The 26899-nt window shown below is 35.4% G+C and overlaps 2 protein-coding genes across 2 annotated transcripts in view; one reads left to right on the top strand and one right to left on the bottom strand.

The window, feature by feature from the left end:
• The window catches only part of LOC102809359 (phosducin-like protein 3), a 43763-nt gene extending 27668 nt beyond the window's left edge, over positions 1-16095 (top strand). The window contains exons 3-6 of the mRNA XM_085499832.1: positions 13799-13913; positions 14050-14183; positions 15231-15307; positions 15540-16095. Coding sequence (XP_085355958.1) covers positions 13799-13913; positions 14050-14183; positions 15231-15307; positions 15540-15643 — 430 coding nt within the window. The 3' untranslated portion in view covers positions 15644-16095. The remainder of the gene's footprint in view (positions 1-13798; positions 13914-14049; positions 14184-15230; positions 15308-15539) is intronic.
• A 963-nt stretch (positions 16096-17058) lies between these two features.
• The window catches only part of LOC100370438 (RNA ligase 1-like), a 32781-nt gene continuing 22940 nt past the window's right edge, over positions 17059-26899 (bottom strand). Inside the window, exons 4-6 of the mRNA XM_002740723.4 lie at positions 24620-24820; positions 23504-23673; positions 17059-17847 (exon numbers count right to left, since the gene is read on the bottom strand). Of these exons, the coding sequence (XP_002740769.1) occupies positions 17647-17847; positions 23504-23673; positions 24620-24820 (572 nt within the window). The 3' untranslated portion in view covers positions 17059-17646. The remainder of the gene's footprint in view (positions 17848-23503; positions 23674-24619; positions 24821-26899) is intronic.

Below are 26899 nucleotides of genomic sequence, written 5' to 3'. Positions count from 1 at the left end.
TTATATGGTCACAGGTGTTTACATGCAAGTATAAAAACAGTGCGCATTTTGTTGGTTTGGTGTGATTTATACATGAGTTTATATGGTCACAGGTGTTTACACGCAAGTATGAAACAGTGCACATTTTGTTGGTTTGGTGTGGTTTGTACATGAGTTTATATGGTCACAGGTGTTTACATGCAAGTATGAAAACAATGCACATTTTGTTGGTTTGGTGTGATTTATACATGAGTTTATATGGTCACAGGTGTTTACACGCAAGTATGAAAACAGTGCACATTTTGTTGGTTTGGTGTGGTTTGTACATGAGTTTATATGGTCACAGGTGTTTACACGCAAGTATGAAAACAATGCACATTTTGTTGGTTTGGTGTGATTTGTACATGAGTTTATATGGTCACAGGTGTTTACACGCAAGTATGAAAGCAGTGCACATTTTGTTGGTTTGGTGTGATTTGTACATGAGTTTATATGGTCACAGGTGTTTACACGCAAGTATGAAAACTGCACATTTTGTTGGTTTGGTGTGGTTTGTACATGAGTTTATATGGTCACAGGTGTTTACACGCAAGTATGAAAACAGTGCACATTTTGTTGGTTTGGTGTGATTTATACATGAGTTTATACGGTCACAGGTGTTTACACGCAAGTATGAAAACAATGCACATTTTGTTGGTTTGGTGTGATTTATACATGAGTTTATATGGTCACAGGTGTTTACACGCAAGTATGAAAACTGCACATTTTGTTGGTTTGGTGTGGTTTGTACATGAGTTTATATGGTCACAGGTGTTTACACGCAAGTATGAAAACTGCACATTTTGTTGGTTTGGTGTGGTTTGTACATGAGTTTATATGGTCACAGGTGTTTACACGCAAGTATGAAAACTGCACATTTTGTTGGTTTGGTGTGGTTTGTACATGAGTTTATATGGTCACAGGTGTTTACACGCAAGTATGAAAACAGTGCACATTTTGTTGGTTTGGTGTGGTTTGTACATGAGTTTATATGGTCACAGGTGTTTACATGCAAGTATGAAAACAGTGCACATTTTGTTGGTTTGGTGTGATTTATACATGAGTTTATACGGTCACAGGTGTTTACACGCAAGTATAAAAACAGTGCACATTTTGTTGGTTTGGTGTGATTTATACATGAGTTTATACGGTCACAGGTGTTTACACGCAAGTATAAAAACAGTGCGCATTTTGTTGGTTTGGTGTGATTTGTACATGAGTTTATATGGTCACAGGTGTTTACACGCAAGTATGAAAACAATGCACATTTTGTTGGTTTGGTGTGGTTTGTACATGAGTTTATATGGTCACAGGTGTTTACATGCAAGTATGAAAACAATGCACATTTTGTTGGTTTGGTGTGATTTATACATGAGTTTATATGGTCACAGGTGTTTACACGCAAGTATGAAAACAGTGCACATTTTGTTGGTTTGGTGTGATTTGTACATGAGTTTATATGGTCACAGGTGTTTACACGCAAGTATGAAAACAGTGCACATTTTGTTGGTTTGGTGTGGTTTGTACATGAGTTTATATGGTCACAGGTGTTTACACGCAAGTATGAAAACAATGCACATTTTGTTGGTTTGGTGTGATTTATACATGAGTTTATATGGTCACAGGTGTTTACACGCAAGTATGAAAACAGTGCACATTTTGTTGGTTTGGTGTGATTTGTACATGAGTTTATATGGTCACAGGTGTTTACACGCAAGTATGAAAACAGTGCACATTTTGTTGGTTTGGTGTGATTTGTACATGAGTTTATATGGTCACAGGTGTTTACACGCAAGTATGAAAACAATGCACATTTTGTTGGTTTGGTGTGATTTATACATGAGTTTATATGGTCACAGGTGTTTACACGCAAGTATGAAAACAGTGCACATTTTGTTGGTTTGGTGTGATTTGTACATGAGTTTATATGGTCACAGGTGTTTACACGCAAGTATGAAAACTGCACATTTTGTTGGTTTGGTGTGGTTTGTACATGAGTTTATATGGTCACAGGTGTTTACATGCAAGTATGAAAACAGTGCACATTTTGTTGGTTTGGTGTGATTTATACATGAGTTTATACGGTCACAGGTGTTTACACGCAAGTATAAAAACTTCGCATTTTGTTGGTTTGGTGTGGTTTGTACATGAGTTTATATGGTCACAGGTGTTTACACGCAAGTATGAAACAGTGCACATTTTGTTGGTTTGGTGTGATTTGTACATGAGTTTATATGGTCACAGGTGTTTACACGCAAGTATGAAAACAATGCACATTTTGTTGGTTTGGTGTGATTTATACATGAGTTTATATGGTCACAGGTGTTTACACGCAAGTATGAAAACAGTGCACATTTTGTTGGTTTGGTGTGGTTTGTACATGAGTTTATATGGTCACAGGTGTTTACATGCAAGTATGAAAACAGTGCACATTTTGTTGGTTTGGTGTGATTTATACATGAGTTTATACGGTCACAGGTGTTTACACGCAAGTATAAAAACTGCGCATTTTGTTGGTTTGGTGTGGTTTGTACATGAGTTTATATGGTCACAGGTGTTTACACGCAAGTATGAAACAGTGCACATTTTGTTGGTTTGGTGTGGTTTGTACATGAGTTTATATGGTCACAGGTGTTTACACGCAAGTATGAAAACAATGCACATTTTGTTGGTTTGGTGTGATTTATACATGAGTTTATATGGTCACAGGTGTTTACACGCAAGTATGAAAACAGTGCACATTTTGTTGGTTTGGTGTGGTTTGTACATGAGTTTATATGGTCACAGGTGTTTACACGCAAGTATGAAAACAGTGCACATTTTGTTGGTTTAGTGTGGTTTGTACATGAGTTTATATGGTCACAGGTGTTTACACGCAAGTATGAAAACAGTGCACATTTTGTTGGTTTGGTGTGATTTGTACATGAGTTTATATGGTCACAGGTGTTTACACGCAAGTATGAAAACAGTGCACATTTTGTTGGTTTGGTGTGGTTTGTACATGAGTTTATATGGTCACAGGTGTTTACACGCAAGTATGAAAACAATGCACATTTTGTTGGTTTGGTGTGATTTATACATGAGTTTATATGGTCACAGGTGTTTACACACAAGTATGAAAACAGTGCACATTTTGTTGGTTTGGTGTGATTTGTACATGAGTTTATATGGTCACAGGTGTTTACACACAAGTATGAAAACAGTGCACATTTTGTTGGTTTGGTGTGATTTATACATGAGTTTATATGGTCACAGGTGTTTACACGCAAGTATGAAACAGTGCACATTTTGTTGGTTTGGTGTGATTTGTACATGAGTTTATATGGTCACAGGTGTTTACACGCAAGTTTAAAAACAGTGCGCATTTTGTTGGTTTGGTGTGATTTATACATGAGTTTATATGGTCACAGGTGTTTACATGCAAGTATAAAAACAGTGCGCATTTTGTTGGTTTGGTGTGATTTATACATGAGTTTATATGGTCACAGGTGTTTACACGCAAGTATGAAACAGTGCACATTTTGTTGGTTTGGTGTGGTTTGTACATGAGTTTATATGGTCACAGGTGTTTACATGCAAGTATGAAAACAATGCACATTTTGTTGGTTTGGTGTGATTTATACATGAGTTTATATGGTCACAGGTGTTTACACGCAAGTATGAAAACAGTGCACATTTTGTTGGTTTGGTGTGGTTTGTACATGAGTTTATATGGTCACAGGTGTTTACACGCAAGTATGAAAACAATGCACATTTTGTTGGTTTGGTGTGATTTGTACATGAGTTTATATGGTCACAGGTGTTTACACGCAAGTATGAAAGCAGTGCACATTTTGTTGGTTTGGTGTGATTTGTACATGAGTTTATATGGTCACAGGTGTTTACACGCAAGTATGAAAACTGCACATTTTGTTGGTTTGGTGTGGTTTGTACATGAGTTTATATGGTCACAGGTGTTTACACGCAAGTATGAAAACAGTGCACATTTTGTTGGTTTGGTGTGATTTATACATGAGTTTATACGGTCACAGGTGTTTACACGCAAGTATGAAAACAATGCACATTTTGTTGGTTTGGTGTGATTTATACATGAGTTTATATGGTCACAGGTGTTTACACGCAAGTATGAAAACTGCACATTTTGTTGGTTTGGTGTGGTTTGTACATGAGTTTATATGGTCACAGGTGTTTACACGCAAGTATGAAAACTGCACATTTTGTTGGTTTGGTGTGGTTTGTACATGAGTTTATATGGTCACAGGTGTTTACACGCAAGTATGAAAACTGCACATTTTGTTGGTTTGGTGTGGTTTGTACATGAGTTTATATGGTCACAGGTGTTTACACGCAAGTATGAAAACAGTGCACATTTTGTTGGTTTGGTGTGGTTTGTACATGAGTTTATATGGTCACAGGTGTTTACATGCAAGTATGAAAACAGTGCACATTTTGTTGGTTTGGTGTGATTTATACATGAGTTTATACGGTCACAGGTGTTTACACGCAAGTATAAAAACAGTGCACATTTTGTTGGTTTGGTGTGATTTATACATGAGTTTATACGGTCACAGGTGTTTACACGCAAGTATAAAAACAGTGCGCATTTTGTTGGTTTGGTGTGATTTGTACATGAGTTTATATGGTCACAGGTGTTTACACGCAAGTATGAAAACAATGCACATTTTGTTGGTTTGGTGTGGTTTGTACATGAGTTTATATGGTCACAGGTGTTTACATGCAAGTATGAAAACAATGCACATTTTGTTGGTTTGGTGTGATTTATACATGAGTTTATATGGTCACAGGTGTTTACACGCAAGTATGAAAACAGTGCACATTTTGTTGGTTTGGTGTGATTTGTACATGAGTTTATATGGTCACAGGTGTTTACACGCAAGTATGAAAACAGTGCACATTTTGTTGGTTTGGTGTGGTTTGTACATGAGTTTATATGGTCACAGGTGTTTACACGCAAGTATGAAAACAATGCACATTTTGTTGGTTTGGTGTGATTTATACATGAGTTTATATGGTCACAGGTGTTTACACGCAAGTATGAAAACAGTGCACATTTTGTTGGTTTGGTGTGATTTGTACATGAGTTTATATGGTCACAGGTGTTTACACGCAAGTATGAAAACAGTGCACATTTTGTTGGTTTGGTGTGATTTGTACATGAGTTTATATGGTCACAGGTGTTTACACGCAAGTATGAAAACAATGCACATTTTGTTGGTTTGGTGTGATTTATACATGAGTTTATATGGTCACAGGTGTTTACACGCAAGTATGAAAACAGTGCACATTTTGTTGGTTTGGTGTGATTTGTACATGAGTTTATATGGTCACAGGTGTTTACACGCAAGTATGAAAACTGCACATTTTGTTGGTTTGGTGTGGTTTGTACATGAGTTTATATGGTCACAGGTGTTTACATGCAAGTATGAAAACAGTGCACATTTTGTTGGTTTGGTGTGATTTATACATGAGTTTATACGGTCACAGGTGTTTACACGCAAGTATAAAAACTTCGCATTTTGTTGGTTTGGTGTGGTTTGTACATGAGTTTATATGGTCACAGGTGTTTACACGCAAGTATGAAACAGTGCACATTTTGTTGGTTTGGTGTGATTTGTACATGAGTTTATATGGTCACAGGTGTTTACACGCAAGTATGAAAACAATGCACATTTTGTTGGTTTGGTGTGATTTATACATGAGTTTATATGGTCACAGGTGTTTACACGCAAGTATGAAAACAGTGCACATTTTGTTGGTTTGGTGTGGTTTGTACATGAGTTTATATGGTCACAGGTGTTTACATGCAAGTATGAAAACAGTGCACATTTTGTTGGTTTGGTGTGATTTATACATGAGTTTATACGGTCACAGGTGTTTACACGCAAGTATAAAAACTGCGCATTTTGTTGGTTTGGTGTGGTTTGTACATGAGTTTATATGGTCACAGGTGTTTACACGCAAGTATGAAACAGTGCACATTTTGTTGGTTTGGTGTGGTTTGTACATGAGTTTATATGGTCACAGGTGTTTACACGCAAGTATGAAAACAATGCACATTTTGTTGGTTTGGTGTGATTTATACATGAGTTTATATGGTCACAGGTGTTTACACGCAAGTATGAAAACAGTGCACATTTTGTTGGTTTGGTGTGGTTTGTACATGAGTTTATATGGTCACAGGTGTTTACACGCAAGTATGAAAACAGTGCACATTTTGTTGGTTTAGTGTGGTTTGTACATGAGTTTATATGGTCACAGGTGTTTACACGCAAGTATGAAAACAGTGCACATTTTGTTGGTTTGGTGTGATTTGTACATGAGTTTATATGGTCACAGGTGTTTACACGCAAGTATGAAAACAGTGCACATTTTGTTGGTTTGGTGTGGTTTGTACATGAGTTTATATGGTCACAGGTGTTTACACGCAAGTATGAAAACAATGCACATTTTGTTGGTTTGGTGTGATTTATACATGAGTTTATATGGTCACAGGTGTTTACACACAAGTATGAAAACAGTGCACATTTTGTTGGTTTGGTGTGATTTGTACATGAGTTTATATGGTCACAGGTGTTTACACACAAGTATGAAAACAGTGCACATTTTGTTGGTTTGGTGTGGTTTGTACATGAGTTTATATGGTCACAGGTGTTTACATGCAAGTATGAAAACAGTGCACATTTTGTTGGTTTGGTGTGATTTATACATGAGTTTATACGGTCACAGGTGTTTACACGCAAGTATAAAAACAGTGCACATTTTGTTGGTTTGGTGTGATTTATACATGAGTTTATACGGTCACAGGTGTTTACACGCAAGTATAAAAACAGTGCGCATTTTGTTGGTTTGGTGTGATTTGTACATGAGTTTATATGGTCACAGGTGTTTACACGCAAGTATGAAAACAATGCACATTTTGTTGGTTTGGTGTGGTTTGTACATGAGTTTATATGGTCACAGGTGTTTACATGCAAGTATGAAAACAATGCACATTTTGTTGGTTTGGTGTGATTTATACATGAGTTTATATGGTCACAGGTGTTTACACGCAAGTATGAAAACAGTGCACATTTTGTTGGTTTGGTGTGATTTGTACATGAGTTTATATGGTCACAGGTGTTTACACGCAAGTATGAAAACAGTGCACATTTTGTTGGTTTGGTGTGGTTTGTACATGAGTTTATATGGTCACAGGTGTTTACACGCAAGTATGAAAACAATGCACATTTTGTTGGTTTGGTGTGATTTATACATGAGTTTATATGGTCACAGGTGTTTACACGCAAGTATGAAAACAGTGCACATTTTGTTGGTTTGGTGTGATTTGTACATGAGTTTATATGGTCACAGGTGTTTACACGCAAGTATGAAAACAGTGCACATTTTGTTGGTTTGGTGTGATTTGTACATGAGTTTATATGGTCACAGGTGTTTACACGCAAGTATGAAAACAATGCACATTTTGTTGGTTTGGTGTGATTTATACATGAGTTTATATGGTCACAGGTGTTTACACGCAAGTATGAAAACAGTGCACATTTTGTTGGTTTGGTGTGATTTGTACATGAGTTTATATGGTCACAGGTGTTTACACGCAAGTATGAAAACTGCACATTTTGTTGGTTTGGTGTGGTTTGTACATGAGTTTATATGGTCACAGGTGTTTACATGCAAGTATGAAAACAGTGCACATTTTGTTGGTTTGGTGTGATTTATACATGAGTTTATACGGTCACAGGTGTTTACACGCAAGTATAAAAACTTCGCATTTTGTTGGTTTGGTGTGGTTTGTACATGAGTTTATATGGTCACAGGTGTTTACACGCAAGTATGAAACAGTGCACATTTTGTTGGTTTGGTGTGATTTGTACATGAGTTTATATGGTCACAGGTGTTTACACGCAAGTATGAAAACAATGCACATTTTGTTGGTTTGGTGTGATTTATACATGAGTTTATATGGTCACAGGTGTTTACACGCAAGTATGAAAACAGTGCACATTTTGTTGGTTTGGTGTGGTTTGTACATGAGTTTATATGGTCACAGGTGTTTACATGCAAGTATGAAAACAGTGCACATTTTGTTGGTTTGGTGTGATTTATACATGAGTTTATACGGTCACAGGTGTTTACACGCAAGTATAAAAACTGCGCATTTTGTTGGTTTGGTGTGGTTTGTACATGAGTTTATATGGTCACAGGTGTTTACACGCAAGTATGAAACAGTGCACATTTTGTTGGTTTGGTGTGGTTTGTACATGAGTTTATATGGTCACAGGTGTTTACACGCAAGTATGAAAACAATGCACATTTTGTTGGTTTGGTGTGATTTATACATGAGTTTATATGGTCACAGGTGTTTACACGCAAGTATGAAAACAGTGCACATTTTGTTGGTTTGGTGTGGTTTGTACATGAGTTTATATGGTCACAGGTGTTTACACGCAAGTATGAAAACAGTGCACATTTTGTTGGTTTAGTGTGGTTTGTACATGAGTTTATATGGTCACAGGTGTTTACACGCAAGTATGAAAACAGTGCACATTTTGTTGGTTTGGTGTGATTTGTACATGAGTTTATATGGTCACAGGTGTTTACACGCAAGTATGAAAACAGTGCACATTTTGTTGGTTTGGTGTGGTTTGTACATGAGTTTATATGGTCACAGGTGTTTACACGCAAGTATGAAAACAATGCACATTTTGTTGGTTTGGTGTGATTTATACATGAGTTTATATGGTCACAGGTGTTTACACACAAGTATGAAAACAGTGCACATTTTGTTGGTTTGGTGTGATTTGTACATGAGTTTATATGGTCACAGGTGTTTACACACAAGTATGAAAACAGTGCACATTTTGTTGGTTTGGTGTGATTTATACATGAGTTTATATGGTCACAGGTGTTTACACGCAAGTATGAAACAGTGCACATTTTGTTGGTTTGGTGTGATTTGTACATGAGTTTATATGGTCACAGGTGTTTACACGCAAGTTTAAAAACAGTGCGCATTTTGTTGGTTTGGTGTGATTTATACATGAGTTTATATGGTCACAGGTGTTTACATGCAAGTATAAAAACAGTGCGCATTTTGTTGGTTTGGTGTGATTTATACATGAGTTTATATGGTCACAGGTGTTTACACGCAAGTATGAAACAGTGCACATTTTGTTGGTTTGGTGTGGTTTGTACATGAGTTTATATGGTCACAGGTGTTTACATGCAAGTATGAAAACAATGCACATTTTGTTGGTTTGGTGTGATTTATACATGAGTTTATATGGTCACAGGTGTTTACACGCAAGTATGAAAACAGTGCACATTTTGTTGGTTTGGTGTGGTTTGTACATGAGTTTATATGGTCACAGGTGTTTACACGCAAGTATGAAAACAATGCACATTTTGTTGGTTTGGTGTGATTTGTACATGAGTTTATATGGTCACAGGTGTTTACACGCAAGTATGAAAGCAGTGCACATTTTGTTGGTTTGGTGTGGTTTGTACATGAGTTTATATGGTCACAGGTGTTTACACGCAAGTATGAAAACAGTGCACATTTTGTTGGTTTGGTGTGATTTATACATGAGTTTATACGGTCACAGGTGTTTACACGCAAGTATGAAAACAATGCACATTTTGTTGGTTTGGTGTGATTTATACATGAGTTTATATGGTCACAGGTGTTTACACGCAAGTATGAAAACTGCACATTTTGTTGGTTTGGTGTGGTTTGTACATGAGTTTATATGGTCACAGGTGTTTACACGCAAGTATGAAAACTGCACATTTTGTTGGTTTGGTGTGGTTTGTACATGAGTTTATATGGTCACAGGTGTTTACACGCAAGTATGAAAACTGCACATTTTGTTGGTTTGGTGTGGTTTGTACATGAGTTTATATGGTCACAGGTGTTTACACGCAAGTATGAAAACAGTGCACATTTTGTTGGTTTGGTGTGGTTTGTACATGAGTTTATATGGTCACAGGTGTTTACATGCAAGTATGAAAACAGTGCACATTTTGTTGGTTTGGTGTGATTTATACATGAGTTTATACGGTCACAGGTGTTTACACGCAAGTATAAAAACAGTGCACATTTTGTTGGTTTGGTGTGATTTATACATGAGTTTATACGGTCACAGGTGTTTACACGCAAGTATAAAAACAGTGCGCATTTTGTTGGTTTGGTGTGATTTGTACATGAGTTTATATGGTCACAGGTGTTTACACGCAAGTATGAAAACAATGCACATTTTGTTGGTTTGGTGTGGTTTGTACATGAGTTTATATGGTCACAGGTGTTTACATGCAAGTATGAAAACAATGCACATTTTGTTGGTTTGGTGTGATTTATACATGAGTTTATATGGTCACAGGTGTTTACACGCAAGTATGAAAACAGTGCACATTTTGTTGGTTTGGTGTGATTTGTACATGAGTTTATATGGTCACAGGTGTTTACACGCAAGTATGAAAACAGTGCACATTTTGTTGGTTTGGTGTGGTTTGTACATGAGTTTATATGGTCACAGGTGTTTACACGCAAGTATGAAAACAATGCACATTTTGTTGGTTTGGTGTGATTTATACATGAGTTTATATGGTCACAGGTGTTTACACGCAAGTATGAAAACAGTGCACATTTTGTTGGTTTGGTGTGATTTGTACATGAGTTTATATGGTCACAGGTGTTTACACGCAAGTATGAAAACAGTGCACATTTTGTTGGTTTGGTGTGATTTGTACATGAGTTTATATGGTCACAGGTGTTTACACGCAAGTATGAAAACAATGCACATTTTGTTGGTTTGGTGTGATTTATACATGAGTTTATATGGTCACAGGTGTTTACACGCAAGTATGAAAACAGTGCACATTTTGTTGGTTTGGTGTGATTTGTACATGAGTTTATATGGTCACAGGTGTTTACACGCAAGTATGAAAACTGCACATTTTGTTGGTTTGGTGTGGTTTGTACATGAGTTTATATGGTCACAGGTGTTTACATGCAAGTATGAAAACAGTGCACATTTTGTTGGTTTGGTGTGATTTATACATGAGTTTATACGGTCACAGGTGTTTACACGCAAGTATAAAAACTTCGCATTTTGTTGGTTTGGTGTGGTTTGTACATGAGTTTATATGGTCACAGGTGTTTACACGCAAGTATGAAACAGTGCACATTTTGTTGGTTTGGTGTGATTTGTACATGAGTTTATATGGTCACAGGTGTTTACACGCAAGTATGAAAACAATGCACATTTTGTTGGTTTGGTGTGATTTATACATGAGTTTATATGGTCACAGGTGTTTACACGCAAGTATGAAAACAGTGCACATTTTGTTGGTTTGGTGTGGTTTGTACATGAGTTTATATGGTCACAGGTGTTTACATGCAAGTATGAAAACAGTGCACATTTTGTTGGTTTGGTGTGATTTATACATGAGTTTATACGGTCACAGGTGTTTACACGCAAGTATAAAAACTGCGCATTTTGTTGGTTTGGTGTGGTTTGTACATGAGTTTATATGGTCACAGGTGTTTACACGCAAGTATGAAACAGTGCACATTTTGTTGGTTTGGTGTGGTTTGTACATGAGTTTATATGGTCACAGGTGTTTACACGCAAGTATGAAAACAATGCACATTTTGTTGGTTTGGTGTGATTTATACATGAGTTTATATGGTCACAGGTGTTTACACGCAAGTATGAAAACAGTGCACATTTTGTTGGTTTGGTGTGGTTTGTACATGAGTTTATATGGTCACAGGTGTTTACACGCAAGTATGAAAACAGTGCACATTTTGTTGGTTTAGTGTGGTTTGTACATGAGTTTATATGGTCACAGGTGTTTACACGCAAGTATGAAAACAGTGCACATTTTGTTGGTTTGGTGTGATTTGTACATGAGTTTATATGGTCACAGGTGTTTACACGCAAGTATGAAAACAGTGCACATTTTGTTGGTTTGGTGTGGTTTGTACATGAGTTTATATGGTCACAGGTGTTTACACGCAAGTATGAAAACAATGCACATTTTGTTGGTTTGGTGTGATTTATACATGAGTTTATATGGTCACAGGTGTTTACACACAAGTATGAAAACAGTGCACATTTTGTTGGTTTGGTGTGATTTGTACATGAGTTTATATGGTCACAGGTGTTTACACACAAGTATGAAAACAGTGCACATTTTGTTGGTTTGGTGTGATTTATACATGAGTTTATATGGTCACAGGTGTTTACACGCAAGTATAAAAACAGTGCACATTTTGTTGGTTTGGTGTGATTTGTACATGAGTTTATATGGTCACAGGTGTTTACACGCAAGTATGAAAACAGTGCACATTTTGTTGGTTTGGTGTGATTTGTACATGAGTTTATATGGTCACAGGTGTTTACACGCAAGTATGAAAACAATGCACATTTTGTTGGTTTGGTGTGATTTATACATGAGTTTATATGGTCACAGGTGTTTACACGCAAGTATGAAAACAGTGCACATTTTGTTGGTTTGGTGTGATTTGTACATGAGTTTATATGGTCACAGGTGTTTACACGCAAGTATGAAAACAGTGCACATTTTGTTGGTTTGGTGTGATTTGTACATGAGTTTATATGGTCACAGGTGTTTACACACAAGTATGAAAACAATGCACATTTTGTTGGTTTGGTGTGATTTGTACATGAGTTTATATGGTCACAGGTGTTTACACACAAGTATGTAAACAGTGCACATTTTGTTGGTTTGGTGTGATTTGTACATGAGTTTATATGGTCACAGGTGTTTACACACAAGTATGTAAACAGTGCACATTTTGTTGGTTTGGTGTGATTTGTACATGAGTTTATATGGTCACAGGTGTTTACACGCAAGTATGAAAACAGTGCACATTTTGTTGGTTTGGTGTGATTTGTACATGAGTTTATATGAGTAGTGTTGTTCATGCTACTCAAAGTGCTGGCTAAGAGGGCTAAGATATAAGCTAATCTCGTAAGTTTGCATATCGGATACACCCAATTGCGTTCATGCACGAGAAAAAACTGTGGTTAGCAAGGGCTAATGAATATACAAATATCATCAGTCATTTAAACTATGATTACTCAGTGCAGTAACTAGAAAGGTATACATGTTAGTTCTACGGTTATAAAACAAAACTAAAGTAAATTCAGAAAGTGCAGATTGCAAGAGCAAGTACCGGGCAGCAAAGAGTTTCATCGTCAGTTCATTTTTTCTTGACAACAATATCTCATGATGTGCTCGTGTTGATTATCATGTCGGAAATGGCATACAGAAATGAACAGTTATGAATACAATAGTAAATCTTCCAAATGAGCACTGAATACAATTGTGTTTTGGGTGCTTAGCCTGAGCTAAGCCTTCACGCATACTTTGTCAGCCAATGCTAAGGATCTGGAGCGGGTCTTAAAACAGACCAGATTTAATCCATATTTTGCATTTCTTAGAACATACTAAGCGATCACGGACATTTTCTTAGCTCGAGCTAGGGTATTCAACCCCTTACGTCACCACAAAGAATGTTTATAGTGGTACATGTATGTATCCAGCACTCATATTACATCAGCACATTGTTTATTGATATGGACTACCAGTATTAGCAGCGCTTGCAAACTGGCAGTAGAGCTAGTTCATAAGTATGTGTATTTCTCCAAACAAACCTGTGAAATTAGGTTCATGTGGTAATAATAAATATGTATATATGTAAAATTAACTTTTGGTGTTTTGCTTTTTACAGAGAAATTGAGAAAGAGAAAAATTTTTTAGACATGACTTTACAAGAACAGAAAGCCATTGTTCATTTTTATCATCCCGATTTTAGAAGATGTAGTATAATCGATGAACATCTCACAGTAAGTTCAACTTATGTCACTAAGATCTCATTGTGATAGTTATCCATCATGTTAAAGGTATGAATCCTGATCAAAGTACTTGTTTACCGTCATCAGGAGTGCCTGATATCAATTCTCACTTTTATTTTTTTCCCAGAAATTAGCACCAAAGCATTTCAACACAAAGTTTTCGAAAATTAGTGTGGAAGTTGCAAAGTTCTTTGTTCAAAAGCTTCAAGTGAGGATACTGCCAGCAATCATATGTTTCAAAGATGGTGCAATAGTTGATAGGTATGTTCTGTTACTTGATTTGGGTAATGTTACTGTGTGGAATGCAACATTTTGAAATCTGCCTAATTGACAGGGGATATAATTCTATGTGTGTAAAATATTACAGTATTCTTGTCATAATGAGCAGCAGACAAGTGAAATATTTGCTAATTTTGTGATAAACGAATACTGGTAAATAATCCATCTGAAAACCAATCACTTTCTTTTTGTGGAATGCTGAATTATTTTGTTCTTGGTGCTAAATGTGTCTACATTTATTGGTATTGTACTTATACCTTCACCATCTGGAATAAAGTTGGGTCAGCTTGTGCCATGCATGGCACAGTCCCAGTTAGTTATAAAATTTTAAATCTAATAGAACATAAACATAAACATAAACATGTCAAAGATATGGATCCAGAAGATGATGCTAGATTATGATTTTTTAACATTAAAATGATTGACATTCAGTCATCTTGTATCTAATTGTCAATTGAGTACTTGTCCATATTGAGAGATATTGCTCTGGAACTGTATTAATTAAAACAAAATGGCCATCGGTCGGCCATTTTGAACATGATCGTTAAACCAATCATTCGCACTCATTAAAACAAAATGGCCGCCATAAATCCTGGTTTCCGGACTACATTCAAACAGGGACTAAAAATATCAAGATTGTACGCAAGCTGTAGGTGACAACAAAAATGTTGTAGCCACTTATTTTCTTCATTTCATACTTATGTTTATAAAATGTGAATTTTCCATTTATTACCAAACTGCAATTACAAATTTTCAATGACTTTTTCAATATATTATTTTACAATGACATTCTAGTGTAACTTGTGTCATGAAAAAAACTCTGTGTGTCAATGATGTGTCATTGGCTTAGAGGGCGTATTGTTCCAAATCAGTTTTGAAAATGTTAGTAAGAAGTTAAAAATCAGTGATATCCACAATATGTTCTGTTTGATATCAATCCCAAAAAATTTGTGTAAAATGAATCAAAAAAAATTAAGTTTTATAAAATGCATCCTTTGTAATAAAAACATTTCTCTCTATTTTATCTAGAATTGTTGGCTTTGAAGAACTAGGAAACACAGATAGTTTCACAACAGAGGACCTTGAAAAGCGAATTGGAAGATCAGGCAAGTCTTTTTATAATTGTTGCACGCAAATATAACAGGGTCAGGCTCAATGTACTTCCAAGCCTTGTAGCTAATTTACATATCACTATTTATCATAATTTTTATTTAATAGTAAAATTATCAATAACTCCTGTTTTTTTTTTTTTTAAATTCAATCTAGTTACTTACTTGTCCAAGTTACTTATTTGCATTATTAGTGTACCGTTAACACATGTCTTAATATCTCATTCAGGTGTTATAGCATTGCCAGACCAAGAAAACAAGTCATCTTCTGTATTTGGGTTTACTAAGAAAACTGAAGATAGCGACAGTGAAGAAGATCTTGACGACTATTGAAGCGTACACACAAACAACTGTAGAGTATTTGAGTGTATGCTTGACATTCCATTGTAGCTTACTTAAAGTTGTTTAATATTTTTTTATATTTAAGTTATATAAAACTCTGTGGTATTTTTTTTAATTTATCAGCTTCATATAAAATGTTCACATATACCACTGTTTAAAAGTGGATTCATATGCTCCTTAAACCGTGTGAAAATACTTTGCATAATATTTATAATCTAGGCTTCTTGTGGAAGAAATGTTAGTTCAGCACTATTGGTGTATGATGACCGTTTCATTACTGATTTGAATACAAAAAAAAAATGCACAATTTTTGTGAAGACCTGTAGGGAACACTAAAATTGCTCCAAAATTAACAAAGACAATTTGATGGAAAAACTTGAGGCAGTCATGGACTCAAGCTATGGTGATTTATGTGTTATTGAATAAATGAATGCTGACCACTACGCCGTGCAGTGTGTTTATTACTTTATCAGATCATATATATTCCATTCCACCCAATACATGGTTTCATATTTAACACATTGTATCCTGTTACTGTCGAATGCCGAGTTAGAAGTCCAAGGTTAGTTGACTTCACCCTGAAATATTATGTTAACCCCTGTCACAGGACAGTCTGAAATGGGTGCTCATGGATTTGGTTCTGTCACTGTCACGTCATAATTCAAAAACTCATAATCTTAGGGGTATTTTTAGGTGAAAAGGTCATTATTGATCTAAAGTAGAATGAAAATGATGTTTTTGCCTGTTATTGGCAATGTATTGACCAATTTTATTCAAACTTTACGTATCGGCAGTACATATACACACAATGTCACAATCAAAGTCTCTTTTGGTCAAAATAACATAATGCGTTACATATATTGATAGACATAATTTAACAATGCAAGTGTATTAGGAATTTCATTTCAGTCAAAAAAAATAGAGTGGAAATGGTATTTTTGCCTGTTCTTGGAAACGCTTTTGCCAATTTCATTAAAACTTCTCATATTGATAATGCACAATACATTACATAAGTGGATACCCACAGTTGTACAATCAATGTGTAATAATTATCGGTCAAAAGAATAGGGTGAAAATGATTTTCTTTTAAAGTTTAAGCTTTGCATTGACTAATTTGTGAAAATAAAAATTGCATGTGTTCATCAAATATTAAAGGTCGATGGTCGTCGCGCAGCGCGTGTTCGAATTTCATGTCAATAAACAATGTATTTCACACGCGTTGTATACATTACTATAAGTCCCTTTAACAACAAATAAAATATAAATAAATATGATTGGTCTAGGTAGGTGTATTGTGATTTAGTGGATTTATTTAATCCTCAACAGATAACAAAATCAGACAACTAATTGAATTACAGAATTAGTCAAAACATATATTCAAGAAATCTTACACATGAATAGGAACGAAAGTTCTCGTTTTTGTTTTAATTACTAAAATTAATTGATTGGTACAACAATTTTACAATGTGATGACTAATGCATTACCAACCCGCCACATAATAAAACATTAATTATGCGATTGTATACAATTAAATTATAATGGATAAATAGAATATCGGTAGCTCAAGATTTAAGTGGTTATTAGATCTTGATTACTTAGATCTTGATTGACTGATCTTAAACTGAACGTGAACTCCGCTTTGACCATGTTATAACGAGGTAGAATTGATTTTGAAAATTTTTTAGCTTTAATCTAAAGACTGTGTCAATGGCAGAACGTATTTACTTACAAACAAAGAGATACTAATTTCACAAAATCGACTAGCCATTATGTATCATGCGCTTAGGTCTATTGTTTACAAATTATAATCTACGACTGGCAGGATGCATGTCTGTAGGTACATAATTCTAATAACAATCGGACAATAGTCTTGGTCAGAAGCATTTCCATGGTGGTCGCTAATTTTGAGTGCCGGTCGAGTCGACCACCTCCAACCAGCGTTGCGAGATCCCTGGATGACATATGAAGAGTTCTGATGACCATCCACCATTTATCAACTTCCTGTCTGGGTGTCCTGTGGTACATTTCTCAACTGTTCAAAACGCTGTCCATTAAACTGACTCAGAACTGAGAACATTGAAGTTGAGTCAAAGTCACATTCATAACGTGAAAGATCCATGTTGATTGCAACTGGTCTTGATGTGAAATAAACATCCTCTATGGGCCATGGCAAACCAAAATGATGTCTGTGAAGCTGAAAACAACAATATGTGCACTAAGCATTTTGGAACATGATTCATGAAGTCAATCGATTCTGTGAAATAGAAAGAACTACCATGTGCTGAGAAGTATTGGAATCAAAACATAAACAAAGTACAAGAAACCTTTGCTCTGAGATGCACAATGTCGAAGCAATGAGATGTACAGAATTAAAGCTGATAACAATAATATGGTAATTGTAGAACACAATTTAATTACAGATCATGGTTTGTGGTCTGTGGAATTAGCCCAGAGCACCTTGTGGTCTGTGGAATTAGCCCAGAGCACCTTGTGGTCTGTGGAATTAGCCCAGAGCACCTTGTGGTCTGTGGAATTAGCCCAGAGCACCTTGTGGTCTGTGGAATTAGCCCAGAGCACCTTGTGGTCTGTGGAATTAGCCCAGAGCACCTTGTGGTCTGTGGAATTGGCCCAGAGCACCTTGTGGTCTGTGGAACTAGCCCAGAGCACCTTGTGGTCTGTGGAACTAGCCCAGAGCACCTTGTGGTCTGTGGAATTAGCCCAGAGCACCTTGTGGTCTGTGGAATTAGCCCAGAGCACCTTGTGGTCTGTGGAATTAGCCCAGAGCACCTTGTGGTCTGTGGAATTAGCCCAGAGCACCTTGTGGTCTGTGGAATTAGCCCAGAGCACCTTGTGGTCTGTGGAATTAGCCCAGAGCACCTTGTGGTCTGTGGAATTAGCCCAGAGCACCTATGTACATGTACCAAGCTTCAATTAACACATCGCATACTGACACTAATTGATACCATTCTCATGAAAACACATGAAAAAACATGCGATAAAGCCACTACCCCGATTATAACACACTTTATCAGCTATTCGATTGGGCCTTGCATGCAATTTGAGACTATGACGTACGTCACCAACTGAGAATCTCCTAGGGTACCAAGCATGGTACGTCTGCCGACTACAAAATAAATGCCGGCTCGCAATAAACTGAAAATTTCAGATACTCAAGGTCCTAGTATTTTTGTTCTTTAATGTTGAATTTGTGGACATTGCTGTTTCTAATTCTCTCAACCCTTGGCAACGCAAGGAACTATTTTTTTTCAATTGTATCATTTGCCAGTCTCTTGCGAAATGTGTGATATGATTGATAGAATTACTGCAAAATGGTGCGAAAGGTTGCAGAAATATATTGACGACTCTATAAATGAATTATTTTTAAATAATCAGACAATAAATTGATGGTTAAATTGTACGCAAATGAGATCGTATACACCAATAAGATTAGGACAGGCATACACTAATAATGAAAGTGATGTTACTACCTTCTATTGAGGAAATTGGATACATGTGATAAATGAAATATCAAAATTCGTGACCAATGATATCAGATTTATTAAACTTGTGGCGTAATTTTCATTCATTTCTCACCAAAGGCTCAAAACAAATCTGATATCATATATCAAATCTGATATCGACACTTCAAAACATACAACCAGAGGAATACAGGAAATCAGTATAAAAACAAAAACAACATGCCATACCCAACAAGAGGAAACCCATATCAGTCTCCAATGACTCACTTCGCAGGTATGCCATTCCATTTTGACTGGGCAAGTATATATGGTCAAAGACCAAACTTCAACTGATGATGGACATGACAACAAACAAGAAAACAAATCATTCTTCAGCTACAAGAAAAAGAAAAATTTCCCAGAAAAATGCACTATCACTGTCATACTGGAACATACAAAATGTGAAAAGAAAACTTGACGATGGTGACTTTATAAAAAACATAACATGCCATGATATCATCAGTCTCGGTGAGACATGGTTGAATAAAAATTCTCACAGTTCCCTTTCAATACCAGGATACTATACCTTTTCAGTTACTAGGAACAACCAACAAGGAGGAGGAATATCTATACTGGTGAAACAAGATCTAAAACGAGGAATAACAATTGAAAAGAACATTTTTGATGATATACTATGGTGTAAACTTAAAAAAGAATTCTTCAGTTTAAAAAAAGACATATATCTTTCTTTCATTTACAATCCTCCTTCAAATTCAAAACACTGCCGAACTGACTTTTTTGATTACTTGGAAGCAGATATTTGTAATTATTCTAAATGTGGAGATATTATAATACTCGGAGACTTTAATAGTAGGACAGGGAATATGACTGACTTTGTAAATACCGATGGCGATTCATTCATGCCTATTCCAAACTGTTATACAAATGATGATACCATATTACAACGTAGTAACAGAGACACACTTATAAACACACACGGTAAATCACTATTGGAACTATGTAAGAGCGCTGGCATTAGAATCCTAAATGGAAGAATTCCTGGTGACTCGTGTGGTAACTTCACATGTTATCATTACAACGGCAATAGCACAGTAGATTATGCCTTAGCTTCATCAAACTTGCTCTGTAATTTTAAATATTTCCAAGTTCATAATTTTACCATCCTGTCAGATCACTGCCAGATATCATGTTTATTTTCATTAGAAAAATCCATCAATTCTAAGAAAATTAGTTCAAAATATAACAAAAATAACCTCCCTAAAAGTTGGATCTGGGACAAACTGTCTATCTTTGATTATTATGAAAACTTATCATCTGAAAAAACTCAAAATTTAATTAAAACTTTCTTAGACAACAAATATAACTTGGATAACGATGGAATACATGATGCAGTACTGAATTTCAACTCAATTATTGGTGATGTAGTTGATCAAACCTTTAAAAAGAAGAAATCAAACATCAAAACAAAACAAAAACATAAACAAAAAAAGTGGTTTGACAAAGATTGTAGAACCCATAAGAAGGATTTGATTTATTGTGCTAAACTGATTAGCAAACAACCTTTTGACAAAAAAGTTAAGAGAAATATATTTTGTGAAGAAAAAGAAATATAAAAAATTGATCAAAACTAAACAAAAAAAGGGAGAGCTGTTAATTGTAAATAAATTAACACATTTGAGAACTGCAAATCCCAATCAATTTTGGAAAATCATTAATGAATTGAAAAATTCTCATAAAAATCAATCTAATCCTATTTCTGTAGAACAGTGGGAAGAATACTATAAAATATTAAACAAAGCTGATCAGAACAACAATTTGCAAAATAATATCATTTCTGATATGTCAGAAATGGAAAACAGAAATGAATCTAATAAACTTATTAACAATAAAATAACAGAAAAAGAGATAAAAAATGCTATTAAAAAACTTAAAAATAAAAAAGCACCTGGTTATGATGGCTTCTGCTCTGAGCTTTTGAAATGCAGCTCAGATTCGTTGATAAAACCATTAAAAAAACTTTTTAACCTTATTTTAGAGTCCGGAATTTATCCAAAGTCGTGGAATATTAGTATTATTTCACACATCTATAAAAAGGGTGATTCACACGACCCAGGAAACTACCGGGGAATAGCTGTATCAAGTTGTATGGAAAAAACATTCTGTATTATAATAAATAATAGAATTACCCAATACCTTGAAACAAATAACATAATTAACAATAATCAAGCAGGGTTCCGTAAAGGTCACCGCACAACAGACCACATTTTTGTACTGAAAACAATTGTTAAAAAATATCTCCAGCTAAATGGAAAATTATATGCATGCTTTATAGACTTCCAAAAAGCCTTCGATAGTGTCTGGCGTAATGGATTGTTTTATAAATTACTCAAAAATGAAATAAATGGCAAAATCTATAATATTATTAAAAATATGTATTGTAATACAAAAGCATGCATTCGTTTAGAAAACACAATCACGGATATATTTGAGACAACAAAAGGTGTGAGACAAGGCTGTGTTATAAGCCCCACACTATTTAATTTATATGTTAATGATATGAGTAAATACTTGGAAGACAGATCCCTTGATCAGGTCACACTACATAACACAAAAATTAACTCGCTACTTTACGCCGATGATCTGGTGCTAATTTCAATAACAGAAAATGGCCTACAAAATGCATTAAATAAACTGCAAGATTATTGCCAAAAATGGAAAATCAAAGTAAATCTTGCGAAAACTAAAATTCTTGTATTCAGAAGGGGAACACTACAAAGAAATGAACAATTCTATTATCAAAATGAAAAACTTTGCTGTGTCAACTCATATAATTATCTTGGAATAATCTTTCAGTCAAATGGTAAATTTACAGAAGCTAGAGACAACCTAGCAGATAAAGCAATCAAAGCCATGTATGCACTAAAGCAGTCTTTACCAAAAGAAACAGACTGTAAAACGTACATCCATCTGTTTAATATATGTATCAAACCAATTTTACTATATGGATCTGAAATTTGGGGAATGGAAAATATGAGTAACAATAACTGGGACAAAACTAAAACAGAAAAAGTGCATCTAAAATTCATTAAACAACTACTTGGGCTTAATAAATACACAGCGAATAGTGCATGTCGGGGTGAAATTGGAGCATTTCCATTGATAACTGAAGTGAAAATCAATATGATTAAGTTCTGGTCCCGTGTCACAGACAAGTCACAAAATAATTATACAAAGATAGCATTAAGCGATCAGACTTTGTCAAAAGCACAATGGGAAACATCAGTCAAAAATATCTTGAAAGATGTAGACCTCTCTAAAACATCACAGCTATCACATCAAAATATTAAGGAAATTAGCAGCACTATTAAACAACAATACATAACATACTGGAGAGAGAATATGACAAATGAAAAAACAAAACTGAGAACATACATTAAATTTAAAATTAATTACAATCTTGAAAATTACATTAATGTTTTGGATAATAATCAAAGAATATCAATGGCTAGATTCAGGACAAGTAGTCACAATCTAGCCATTGAAAAAGGCAGACATACCAATCCAAAAACCCCATTAGAAAATAGAATTTGTAAACAATGCCCATTACAGGAGATCGAAGACGAATTACACTTTCTTTTAGTTTGCCCACGATATCAAACAGATAGAAATGATTTTATTTCCAATATTTTATTCCCCAAAGAAATCATTACCAACCTGCAAAAATTCACATATTTAATGAAAAGTAATGACAGAAATATAATAAAACTTTTAGGGGAATTTTTACATAAATCATTTATTTTAAGAAATGAGCTTTTTTTGGATATAATACCTTGACTCTTTTTTTCTATTTTTTACGTTATCGTACTTTGATTTTTTTTTAATCACTTATATATTTATTGCTGTAAACCAATAGAACATTTGTAATTCTAAGGATGCAATAAAGTTATTATTATTATTATTATTAGGTCACTCATTAGATATCTTCTACATATCAGGTATAAGAGAAGGCTTTCAGCAGGCGATGCATTGAATCTATTTGATTTTAATACAAGGCTCAAAATCATAAAGTAGATGGTCATCACCTGCGCACAACAACATAACATCGCATACTTAAAACTCAAAGGCTCATGGGTGGACGCTTGTTTCTAAACAATGACATGCTATAGCCATCTGACGCATGTGCAGGTGACGACTTCCTCGCTTCAAGCTCAACAACAAATTATCTTGGGCTTTATATTCACTCCTTGCAAAGTCAGTGTTGTGTCAATAAATAAATGTAGTTCATAAATTAGAAGCTATACATGTACTATTAATAAAAAAAATAGGAAAAGGTATGAAGTGTTTATTATCATGGTGAACTAACAAGCTTACCTTGTATAATTGTTGATTTTTACAGTGCCAAACAATTCCTTCTACTTTGCCTTCATCTGAAGATTCAAACCATAACTTTAATTCATCATAACTGATTGGTATTGATGATGGAAACTGAATAACACCATGTGGAACAAGCACATGAATTGGATTACGTTTGCATCCCAAACCTACAAATAGAGATGGATTAAAATTGAAAAAAATTATCAATATCTTATAAAATTTGTTCCACGGTATCCAATTACAATTCTTGTACTAGCGCTTTTTCTGAATAAAATATTAAACTGCATGGTTCGTGAGATTTGCACAGAAATGTATGACACAGGGAGGGAGTTGCATGACACAATTGCTTGAAATATCTGTCTCATTTGCAATATTCATATTCAATGAAAATTCTGTCTTTTCAGTAAAATAGTGCCAAAATGTTTTTCGATAGCACACATGGTAGTTCTGATGCTACGAACTGAAAAAATAATCGAAAAACTGATGTAACTGTTGAAAGTGACCACAGGTTTTTTCTTTACCTTGATCGAAGCAAGTTACGAAATTCATGGAGAATGCAGAGGCACGTTGATATTTCACTCTAGTACTATTTGAAACTGGCACATTTTTGAACATGCGTGTGGAACAGCAAGAAATTGTGGCGTCAAACTGGTTGTCGGTTTATTTGTTTTGCAATAGACATAATTTTAAAGCCTGTATTTTTCTATATGATGTTTCTAAGTTTTGTTGTGGAATATTCTGTAAAGAAATCATCTGTTTATAAAAGGGACGTTGTTTCTTCGACAAAGGCTTACAGACGACTGAAACGTTCAACCCAGATCGGACGGCGCCCTCTCATGCCAATCTGGTATGACATAACATTCAAATTTTGCGGTGCTAAAGAACAGACAAGACAGAAGTTTTATGAGGTATTGGATTATCAGCATTATTACCCTTTTTAACTTTTAGTCATTGTTTGTAAACCTTCTGTCCTTATTTTTAAACAATTTTGATCAGGCAATGGGAAATGTTCATTTGATGCAAAATTAAATATCAAATATATTAAATATTTAAATTGTATCGCATTTTGTTTTGATGTTCAAAGAACTTAGGAGACTATCATAATATACACACCATATGGGTTGCCATTAATATTGGTTCCAATCAATTCTAAGGTCTGCTCCAGTAATTCAGACAGCTCAACTATTGTTACTTCCATGCTATACTGGTTGCCATCGTTACTGGATTTTAAAACCACAGCAATTCCATAGTTAACATCAAAAGTGCTGCTGTGCCAGCAATACTGTCTGTCCTTGCTTTCAACAGGAAGCCAACCTGTCAACAGGAGAAATGAGAACTGAGATTCTATACAAAGGTAAATATCACATGAACAATTGTTATTTCATATTTTTACCTGAGATCCAAATACCAGTCTTGGAATGAGATTTCTACTTCAATGATGTACACTGCATTCTCAGAATCAGATTTAAACCTCAGATCTTGACTCTACCGTTAATTTAAGAATTCTAGTAACCTCTCGCTAAGTCGCAGGTGTCGGGATCCAAGCAAAAAAATGAGACTTGTCAAGGGTCACAAATTATCAAGTACAGAATACAATACATAATACCGCAAAGTAAGAATCCAGGTAGTATGGTTCAACCTGAACTAAGCGTCAGCCAATATAATCAACGTACTGATTTCAAGTTAATTTGTGGTATTCTTGTGATAAGCTATTATGTGCCATTGATTCCAAAACCCTGCAGTTGGATACAACAGGGTGATAGTGAACACAAATTAAACTGAAACACAACTGAACAGATATAATGTATAACAAAGTTGTACTCTGAGATGATATTTTCAGGTTTATTGGTGTTTTGGGACACCTTTTTACCAAACGCTTCAGCGTGGTATTAAGAATTTGTTTTCAGGGTTGGGTGATACAAAGGTGGAAAATGGTTGCACATATGGGGGTAATCCTTGGAATTGCAATAGAGAGGGTTCAGGCCGAAATACAATATATAGTGTTTTCATGTTTCGTCTGATATTTCTGTGGTATTCTGCTGCTGTAACTAATGCAAGATTTGTTCTGAAATTCAGTGTATTGTGTGCACTCAAGGGTTATTCGTTTTTTGCTTAAAACACCCCTATTTTTTAATGGCAGATTCGAGCTAGGTTCACTCCCATATTTTCCAGACCGGCGAAATAGTATGTAACAGCCAATCACGTGATTTTACTCAGAATGTCAACATGGAAAGAGGCTGTTCCATTTTACGCAGGAAAAATTGGGAGTAGAATAGGTGAAGGATTGTATAAACAGAGATGTGTATACTGAAAAGTAATATCTATCCTTCTTTTGCATCGCTGAGCATTTCTTTTTTAGTATACTGGTTTAAAAATGCTAAATTTGCATGATTTGCGATGTTTTTTTTTATTAAAACTAATTGTTGAATCTCGGGTTTGAAGGAGAATGTAACAGCACACCACGTGGTTCGTTTGAATACAATGGTGAAGGACTGGTACGATAGGGCACCGTCCGATCTCGATAGAATGTTTTGAATCAGTCATACGTAGTTTAAATTAAGTTAAAAGTTCCTCCACAGAATTGTGCATTGGCAAACATGCCGTCACAACTGCGGTACTCCACCTACGGAATGACTTTCGTCGACAGCAGTTGTTGATGAGCTGCACGCTAGCTACAACTTCGCTTGTGATGTTGCTTGTTAGCCGTGGATTGGACGAATCTTGATTTCCGGTAAAAATGTCGCTCATTTGGTAATCTTTATTTGGAACTGGGTAACGCCGCACCGTCGCCAGCAGAAACCTCCTGGTACTTTGATGTTGATGGTCTATGATAAAGCTCAGTCAACACACATCAAGTTCTCTCAATCGTAGTATTCCATGTGGTGTACATCTAATATGCCAAAAATGTTGCTGACCGATTTGAACTGGATAAAAATAGCAGACGAAAATTTGTACGGTTGCCAATGAAAACAAGCCGGTAGGCTGGTTGGCGGTCCGCTCTGCTAAAAAACAAGCAACATGTTCTTGGCTGTTACCATGGCAGGACATGAACGTGAAGCTAACGTTGGTTTATAACTAAAACCGGGCACCATATACGAAGTTCGCAAAATAACATTCAGTCTTTAAAATCACCTTATTATATTGCTTGGACGTATTCTGCCGTTAAATGTATTATTTCCAATCGTTTTGCGATAGTATTTTCTAGATTGGAGGCAACATTTACCTTTCATTCAAAGCTGCGTTGGGATTACGTTGATTCAGTGTAACAATGTCGGCGCCGGTGATATTTTACCAGTGCGCAACGTAGCCAAAATGAAAGGCATGATCATTTGAACACTGATATTACAAGACTGGTAGGAGGTAATAAATTTGGAGCGGTGGGTAAGGATTGTT

This window comes from Saccoglossus kowalevskii, chromosome 1, assembly GCF_978046115.1.
Source record: "Saccoglossus kowalevskii chromosome 1, keSacKowa6.1, whole genome shotgun sequence".
Taxonomy (NCBI): Eukaryota; Metazoa; Hemichordata; class Enteropneusta; family Harrimaniidae; genus Saccoglossus; species Saccoglossus kowalevskii.
The sequence above is the reverse complement of the archived record's forward strand: the minus strand, read 5'-3'. Positions and strand labels throughout refer to the sequence as shown.